We start from the raw sequence: 9582 nt of genomic DNA on the forward strand, positions 1-9582 counted from the left end.
ACCTCTCGGCAATAGGGTAGGTTGGAATTTCCGGTTTACATGCCTCCTCGATAAAAATATCTATGTGAACTTGATGAGCATAATTTGTCATAAATACGAAATGCAACAAATAGTTATAAAAGAAAATATACCACATCTGAATCATAACCCGGACGAGGGCCGACGGGGATGGATATCAAAACCATGGCACTATGTATAACAAACAACGTACCGGTAAGATAATTATACGAGCAACTATATATCTAAATCACACAAACATGATTTTTTATATAAAAAAGATAAGAACAAGAGGCTAACCCCAAGGTGGTGCTGGTGACGGGATGGTGCGGGCGATCGACGATGGTTATGACGGAGACGGGAAGGCACTAAGTAAACCACACCTACATATGCGAACTAAGAGTTATTTTTACCTCAAATTGCATATAAATCAAATGCTACCACATATAGTTCCTTCCAAAAATAAAACTCACAAATCACTATACTTATAGAGCATTTCAAGAGCTAATCAAGCAATGAGAGATGAAAGGACAAAGTTGCTAACCTTTGTGATTACTTGGATGGATGGGGTGCCTTCAAATCTTCACAAATTTTTGCAAAAATGGAGTGTGAGCTCGAGAGGAAGACGAAGAAAATAGAGGAGAGGGGAAAGGGGAAGAACAGAGCAGTCGGGCTCGACGAAGGGATTTATATAGGATGACCATTAGTACCGGTTAGTTATACGAACCAGGACTAAAGGTGCATCTCTAGTCCCGGTTCATATAACCAACCGGTACTAAAGGTGCTGGTGGTGCCCCAACCTGACACAAGCCTACCACCACGTCTTTAGTACCGTTTTGTGGCACGAACCAGTACTAATGGTTCGCCACGAACCGGTACTAACGATCGCTGCCCGCCTAGCCGTTGGAACCGGCACTAATGAGCACATTAGTGCCGGTTCAGTTACAAACCGGGACTAATGTGTTTCACGTAAGGTCGTTCTTCTACTAGTGGTACTCCCTCCATCTGGGTTTATTGCCCCCTCCCACTCGTGTTTCATGTTAATTTTTGACCATACATATGACGGACAGAATATGAGGTATATGTTACAGAAAGAATGCTACCAGATTCATATTCAAAAGATAGTTTTCGACGGTATTAATTTTGGACATACAGTTCATATTTTATTAGTTAAAAGGGAAATTTGTGGTTGTACACCCGCTTATCTAACCATTTTTGCTTCACGACCTGTGCATGTTGTCACTTTTATATGTCCAAAATAAAGCGGCACATGGACTTCACTCTTCACAGGTCAACAATGCATTCAAACTACAATGTGTGACCAAACACCAGATTGTTTGGTGCAACATAAATAGTTAATATAATACTCCCTCCATATCAAAATATAACATGTTTTTGTAGACTAGTTTAGCCTACAAAACTGACTTATATTTTGTTACAGAGGTAGTAGTAGTATTTCTTTACAAAAAAAAATCTCATTTTGTATATATAGATTGGACCCGAAAAACAATCCAAACATTCTTTCCAACAATGTAGTTCTAAAATTTTATTAACTGTGAAGTTTGCAGTCCATACGTTCATCATTTGCGAGGTGCAAAAAGAAGAGTTTTTCAAAGCAATGTTGGAGGGTATAGATAAGTGGGTGCAATGCGTCTATGTTTATAAAAACCACTCCCTAGTTACAATTTTGGTCAAAGTTTGACCTGTAATACAAGGGAGGCTAATAAATCCAGACAGAGGAAGTAGTTGCTAGAAACTGGTGAGGATTTTGTGCATTTACGGAACATATCGCAGGAGATATATGGTCGCCAGTTAATTTTGTCAGAATATTTATGTACAGATAAGTGGTCATTTATTGTATTAATTGTAATGGGATTGTTTGGCCTGGCGTTAAAATTATCTAAATATTTGCTGATTGCAATAGATAGCGCACAATTATTATCACGAGAAGGCAAGTTTTCAATCCTTTAAAACCCAACCACGCACATTAGCAGGAACAAACTACCCAGAGCGAGAAATACTGATCTCTCTCCCTAAGTTGGCTACCTTGTGAGCAACGAGATTCCATTTATCTCTACCAATCTTCGAAAGCCTGCCGGCCAGGATTTTGCTTTGGGATCCCTTCTACCGTTGGTCGTCATTCCACCGCGCTCTTGAACTCCAAGGTCCGTTATTCAATCCATAGCTAGTAGTAGCAGTAGACACAGTAGAGACTAGTAGTAGTACTACAAAGGTAGATGCATGCATGGTTCGTATAGATTTGTTTTTTTTATGTGAGAAGTAGTATAAGTACAGTTTATAAGGACATTCATGGAGTTTTCCACGAAAATAAAAAGATGCATGGAGTTTTACCAATGGAAAAATTGTACGAATGGCTGTTCAGTTGGAATTGGTCTTCTTGCGGTGCCATTTTGTTTGTAGTAATTAATTGAGAGGAGCGCCATAGCAGACCAGAGGAACAACGTTCGTTTCCTCTGGTGTTAGGAGTCAAAACATTCGGGTGGAGCTCTTTTTTGTGTGAAAGCCAGAGGAAAAGAGAGATAATGCTACCCTGTGATGCAACTCTTGTTTGCTGCGGGAAGGTGAGTTTGGTCCATAACTTGTGTCCAGGCCGAGTAGTGTATTGACAGTTCATCCTACAATAATTGAGTCACAACTTTGGACTGGTACATACATTTCTGTTATTGTAAAATAATGAAGCATATATGTGTGCTAATTAGATCTTGTGTGGAATTGCAGGCACTTGTATTGCACATGGACTTCGCAACTGCAGACTCGACCTGCATCTTCGCGGTTACTAACTATAGTTTCATCAAGGAAACTGGATTGGGCAATTTTCTAAGGTCCCATGCCTTCCAAGTTGGTGGGTATGACTGGTCAGTTAGATTCTACCCACAAGGAATCAATGCTGAAAGCCAAAACCACATCTCTATTCTTGGTGAGCTTATGAGCGAAAATGCAGAAGTCAGTGCAATATTTTGCTATCGTTTGATCTCCCCAGGAGGACAATGCACAGAGTGGACTCAAACCGGAGTGTTAAACTTATCTAGTGCAGAAGGAAAATATAGGATGGGAGGGTGGGAGAAGGTCACGGGGAAAACTTTGCTTGAAGCAGAATATGTGGAATTTGACCGCTTCTTGATTGAATTTTCCATCACTGTTATGAAAGATCCACTGGTGACTTGCAGTGACTTATTATCACCCCAAGTGAAGCTGCCACCACCAGAACTGTCAACTGATTTTGCAGATCTTCTAGAGTCAAAAGAATGGGCGGACGTGACCTTCTGCGTCCAAGGTGAAGCATTTCCTGCACATAGGGTAGTGCTCGCGGCAAGGTCACAGGTGTTTAGGGCGCAGCTCTGTGGACCAATGATGGAGAAAGACGGGTCATCCGTAATCGTGGAAGATATGTTACCTGACGTTTTTAGGGCTCTCATACATTTTGTGTACACAGACTGCTTGGTGCTTCCTTTCGACGGTTTTGATGACGAGGACAGAAAAGAGATTGTACGCCACTTACTCGAGGCTGTGGATCGCTACGCAATTGAAAAGTTGAAGCTCATATGTGAGGCTACTCTTTGCAGCTGTCTTGATGTACAAACAGTGGCAACTACATATGCGCTAGCTGATCAACATCAGTGTAATGATCTCAAACAGGCTTGCCTCAAATTTATGGCATCTCCAACAATACTTGGTGAAGTAATGGCGAGCCAAGACTATGAAAACCTCAAGAGAAAGAGTTCTAGTACAGCATTGGAGATTTTAGAGAGCGTTTGTAAGCTCCCAAAGATCTAGTATGTGGGGTCTAGCTTGTCATAGTGTGGCGACTGATACATCACACCTTTCCATTGTTTTTCTACTGGTTTTCTTAGTCATATGTTATGTTCATCATTTCTGTCGAATTTGAGTTACTCTATTCCAAGAAATAATGTATCAATTCGTTTTATGCAAGTGCATATCATTTCTTACTTTACAATAAACTGCAAGAATGACATGTGATTAAACTAACACGGTACCCCTATCTTCCCTTTTTCTGCAAACAAATATTTAGGCACATGTAGAATATGAGATGATTTACAGATTACACGTATCTTAAGGTGCGTTTGGCAACGATCTGGCTCCGAGCTCCGCCAACTCTGTGCCCGGAGCAACGCTAAACGCGGAAACTCTTGGAGTTGAACTCCTGGCTGCCATGATGGACGGAGTGTAAAATTTCAGGAGTTGGGGAAGCTGCCCTCGAGGAACTCGCAGAAGCTGGAGAGTTGGAGTTTGAGTGTTTTACAGCAAAACTGTCACCGCCAAGTGATATCGTGTGTACCAGTTCGCAGCGCTTGTCTCCCGAGCTCGGCTGCGACGGCAAGACTTGCTTAAATGGGATTAAATATCTGACCAGCTGAATGTGCCATCAGTGCTATATGTGTTTGTGGCCGACTCAAGCGACCCCAGCCAGAGGCTCTCCTGCCGAATAGATTTCAACTCCGATTATTTCAGAGAGGAGAAGCTAAAGATGGAATTTGCCGTCGATGAGAATTTTTCGGCTGGGGAGAGCTGCCGTTAATAATCATACAATTGATATAGTATATGTCAGGACATACAATACAGCCAAGAGATTCTCAAAAAAAAAATGCATCCAAGATGAGATACGTAGGTATGTTGTTGGTGAATGTGAACAATGATATATACAATATTCCATCGACTCTTATTTAGCTAAACAATAGATAAAAAATCTATGTGATCGCCCAGTATAGAACAGGCCTACACATGATTTCCATAAAGCATCTTGCTGAAACAACATAAAAATAACATCACATGGTGATGGCGATGCGATATATAATATATACACGCAAGGCTTCCAATACAAGGATAGAGGGCGGCCGAACTACTGTCTTCTTTATATAATAGTTAGCCTTGCTACTAGCTTTCAGTGGTAATATGTGTTCAAGAAAAGTTCATGGGTGTAAAGTTATCGGCATTGTCCAACGAGTTTAAAGTTTAATTATCTTTTTAGTATTATTGTTGTCGATGGAGTTAGTTTGAATTTGGTTATTATTGTTGTCGATGGAGTCAATTGAATTATTATAGTCAAATTTTAAACTAAAGATGTGTGGTTGAAAGTTACTCTTACTAAGTTATATATAGTTTATATAGCACGTACACACACACACACACACACACACACACACACACACACACACACACACACACACACACACACACGCACACACACACACATATGGTATTAGGACATAAGGGCCCATGTCTTCGAGTTCGCCTAGGGCCTCCTGAAACACAGGGCTGGCCCTGCCCACATAGGGAATATGTGCTTTGTATTGCCCAACCATACATATCTGAATCACTACTAGAAATAGTTTTAGCATTGGCCCCTCTACACTGACCAGCCTTGTTCTCTTGGCCATCTTATTCTTATTCCTTTTGTGGAGCAATCTGAACAACTCATGTCACATTTTTTTGGGAAAATAAGTGTATCTCCATCACAATTGTATGGTGAGATATTATTTTGTTCCAAGGGGATATCATTGCATAAATTTCTTCATAAAAAGGGAAGTACCATATATTCTACAAACTTGAGAAATATTGTGTGAGAAATAATTAAGTAATTATGTGTATACACAAGTGTGTCATTATTATGGCATATCATTGCTAACAAAAGTAGTGCGTGTAGTGGAGAGTTTATTGAGTTCAACAACCACAGCTCTAACTAGATAAATAATTTAATAAAAGCACGTAAGTTGTAGGCTAGATTGCATTTCAGTGGATTTAACATGATAATTCATATCCACAACAAATTGTTCTATTATTGTCGATGTTTACGGCAGTGGATTATAAAAAAAAGTTCCATGCAACACAACAAAAAGAAATCTAAAACCGAATTCTTAGTCTCCAATATTATAATGTAAGTTATGAGTAACTAGTTAGGATTGTGACGATCAACCTGACGAGGTAATTCACCATTGTGGAGGCCAAACTAAAGGCCAATGTAGGACAAAGCCCATGTATGCTAAGGACCCAGTCAAGAACAACAACAGGGGGGGTGGCGTCCTAGTCGAAGTGGACACCAGTCCGAAAACAATCGCTAGCCTGATTGCCGGTCAATCAGTACTCTCGTTAGTAGGTTTATCAGACGTCGGTTTTACAGCAGGCCAACGGCCAGGAGCAATTAAGGAGGCGTTGTGTGTGGATGTTCCACTAGGCATTAAACACAGGCGTTATATGCAGCCTCCACTAGTTGTTTAATATTTCAGTTACTATCTGTAATGGCAAGAAATTGTCGGTTTTTAGTATGCCGTTATACAAAACATTTATAACCAGCCGTTGTAGCTTTAGTGTTGACGCACTCTATATAAGTGTCCTGGAGCACCTGGTTGATGATTTGCAACATTCTTAATCACACCTTACGCAAGAGAACAACATCACAAACAGGAAGTAGGGTATTATCTCAACCGCAGAGGGCCTGACTTGTATACATCCTTGTGTACTTCCGTTGCCATGGAACGGATAGTAGTTTTGGGCAAGGAACATAGTGTATGGCAAAGGTTGGCCAACTGAGCTGAAATTGGCATGAAAATGATAGCCATAAGGCTCATACATGTATATAGTACTATTATCTGGGCCGTCGAATTGGCTTGATCGGTAGGTGCTTGAGCATTGAATGGGGTAGTGTGCGAGCTGTGAAAAACAAAGTATTCCCACTAGCGGCGTACGTGAAGGACGTAGGAAGCGGTCGACACATACAGATACCCGTAAAGCCGACAGCAGTGGGCCAGCATGCAGGTGACTGGCCCTATTGGACAAGGGCCGCTAGTCCAGGATCGTAAGTCTAGCTGGACCATGGTCCAGGATTTTCCCTGTGAGACCACCTAAAAAGGAAAAATTGATTAACAACAAAAGAGCGATGTGTGTAAAATCCAGGGAGGGACCCTAGGTGGAAGATATCTAGTGATACAAAGGCTTAGGTGCTACCATGATACGGGGTCCAGGGACCAGTTGGATCTGAGATCCGACGGTTCTCGGAGTTCTTGAACATTTAACAAAAAAGCTATTCAATGTTTCAACACTACGCACAGTTATAATAGCTCTTAAGATGCCATCGTATCTGAGATCCAATGACCCAGAAAGTTGCATCATGGTAGCACCTAAAATTTGGTATCACCTGAAATTTCTCCGGACCCTAGGGGATGGAGGGGAGGCGATTGGATAGGCGATGGCAACCGCCATGGGCGTGCCCCGGAGATTGCAGGTTTGTCCCTCGCTGTCCTCAAAACATTACTTCCGCCGGCGCCCCCGTCCTTTGCCACCAAGCAGCCGTCGTGCATTGGCGGCGGAGGGACTAGGTTCTATGCGCCGGGCATGAACATGCACCCTCGTTCGTGAGCCGGATGTGCTTTTTTCGGTGTTTGCTTTCGCGTGCAGGTTGCCAATCGTTAACAGTGGGCCGAGGACAGTAGAGACGGCGCTCTGCAAAGATCCAAAAACGCCTCAGTGGATTAAAAGGTATTTTGCGTATCTGTTTTACATGGTCTGGCATTTGCTGCTGACTATCAGAAATTGCGTTTAGTTCTGTATATGGATGAAAAATTGTTCGTTTGGGGTGGTGATAGCAGTAGGTTCTTTTGCTGACCAAGGCGCTGGATAAGTGGTTCATGTGGGAGACATCAATTAAGTAGCGGATCGATTTGTTCCGACTGGTCGTTTTGTCAGTTTAACCATGAGTAGCTAGAAATTCCCTTCATCTGCATAACTACCAAGAAAATAAAATTTAGTTTTCCCCCTGAAAGTGCAGTCCAGCATAATCTGTTGGGAAAAGCATGTGTGTGACGATGGGACGGATGTCGCCAATGGGAGTTAGAGGGTTTTGTTGGCAATAAGCCATGCCCGAGCGATGACGACTAGTGTCGGGTGCGCCAGGTGCGGTCTATGCAGGGCGCGTGTGTGTAGCGTGTGTGTGCGCATGTGCGTGGTGTGAGCCAAGAGTTTGTGCTCTGGTGGAAACACAATGTACGAGCGGCGGGCTGTACGAGCAGCGGGCGTTCGTCCCCAGGAATCCATCTATGTCCACCGTGTCCTCCCCTACTTCTTTCTTTCTTCTTCCTTGGTTTGAGCCAGAGAGAGAGCAAGAGTTAGTCTAGGGCTGCAACAACAATTGGTATTCAGAGCCACAATGTTCGAGGGGCGGCAATGGCTCGCGGTGGCGTGCGCGGCCGACATGGAGGCATCGGCTGCGGCGCGCGGCGAGTGCGTGGCGACGGCGACGCACGGCGAGTCCGCGGCTGTGCGGTGTGATGTCGTGCGCGCGAAGAGCACAGTGGTCGCGGAGACGAAGAGGTCGCGGAGGACCTGCGTGGTGGCGCAGAGGTCGCGGCGGCTCTGCACGACAACCGTGGAGGCGCTTGGCACGGAGCCGTGGCGGCCGCGATGGACCTGCATGGTGGCGCAGAGCCTGCGGTGGCGCGGCGTGACGGCATGGAGGTGGTGCGCTGTGGTTGAGGCCGCAGCGGTGCAGGGCAATAAGCCGCGGCGGCGAGCCGGGCGCGACCGGTGCGTGTTATGGGGGCGCACTAGACGCGTCGGGCGCGTCGGGACCGCGGGCGCGTGTACGAGCGTGCGGTTGATGTTGGGAGGAGGCGTATGTCGCCGTGGTGCTCGAGTCCGTGCTCGAGTTCGGCTACATCCTTCCGGCGTTTGTCGCTGGCGGCTGCCATGGCGGACGCGGAGGCGGCACGCGGTGAGGGTCTGGTACGTTCGGGCTCGTCGGGCGCGTCGGGTGCGCGCGGGACGTGCGGGACGCACTGGTGCGGTCAGGCTCGTCGGGCGCGCTGGGTGCGCGTGGGACGTGCGGGGCGCAAAGGGACGTCAGGCGTGTGTCGCCGGCGGAGAAGGAGCTCGGCGTATGTCGCCGGGGTCGTGACGGAGCACGGTGCGACCGACGTCGATGCGTCGGGTCGGGTCCGTGGGCTGGGTCACGGCCGTGACGGCGACAATAATAAGAGCTGCAACAACTTCGACGATGACGAGGTCATGGCTTAGGGGATGAGTGTTGGCAATAAGCTATGCCTGAGCGATGACGACTAGTATCGGGTGCGCCAGGTGCGGTCTATGCAGGGCGTGTGTGTAGCGTGTGTGTGCGCCTGTGCGTGGTGTGAGCCAAGAGCACAATGTACGAGCGGCGGGCTGTATGAGCAGAGGGCGTTCGCCCCCAGGAATCCATCTATGTCCACCGTGTCCTCCCCTACTTTTTTCTTTCTTCTTCCTTGGTTTGAGCCAGAGAGAGAGCAAGAGTTAGTCTGGGGCTGCAACAGCAGGTTTGTAAGTGCTCTCCAAAAAAATCACGATCAATAATGTTGTTGAATTGGGGCATATTTTTCCCTTGGTGTGCGCTCTTCTGAGGCAAAGAAAACTCTAGCTCGTGCGCGTGCATCGGCTTGGCTGCAAATAAATCTGTGTTCGCTCTGATGGTGTAGTGTTATAAATTCAGGCCAATATTAAACTTCAAACTGATGCTCTGTCGCACCTCCCTTGTTGACGTTTCCCTGAAAAAGGCATCTTGGGACTTTTGTTGGGTCTGCT

General features: G+C 45.4%; 1 protein-coding gene across 2 annotated transcripts; it reads left to right on the plus strand.

Annotated features, from left to right (window-relative positions):
* Positions 1 to 1826: 1826 nt before the first annotated feature.
* On the plus strand, positions 1827 to 3977 carry LOC125521358 (BTB/POZ and MATH domain-containing protein 2-like). Of its 2 annotated transcripts, none has more exons than XM_048686420.1 (2): positions 1827 to 2579; positions 2737 to 3977. In XM_048686420.1, exons 1-2 carry the CDS (start codon positions 2541 to 2543, stop codon positions 3790 to 3792), a joined length of 1095 nt encoding a protein of 364 aa, XP_048542377.1. In that variant the 5' UTR covers positions 1827 to 2540; the 3' UTR covers positions 3793 to 3977. The 2 variants fall into 2 exon arrangements, with proteins under 2 accessions (XP_048542377.1, XP_048542379.1); XM_048686422.1 differs by having other exon boundaries at positions 1827 to 2162.
* Positions 3978 to 9582: the final 5605 nt, after the last annotated feature.

The sequence above is a fragment of the Triticum urartu genome, chromosome 7, assembly GCF_003073215.2.
Source record: "Triticum urartu cultivar G1812 chromosome 7, Tu2.1, whole genome shotgun sequence".
In the NCBI taxonomy this organism is placed as follows: domain Eukaryota; kingdom Viridiplantae; phylum Streptophyta; class Magnoliopsida; order Poales; family Poaceae; genus Triticum; species Triticum urartu.

Excerpts from the sequence above, each read along its gene's own strand:
- LOC125521358 (XM_048686420.1), top strand. The coding sequence starts at position 2,541 with ATGCTACCCTGTGATGCAACTCTTGTTTGCTGCGGGAAG. Across the intron at positions 2,580-2,736 it reads CTCTTGTTTGCTGCGGGAAG|GCACTTGTATTGCACATGGA; the intron begins GTGAGTTTGGTC and ends GTGGAATTGCAG.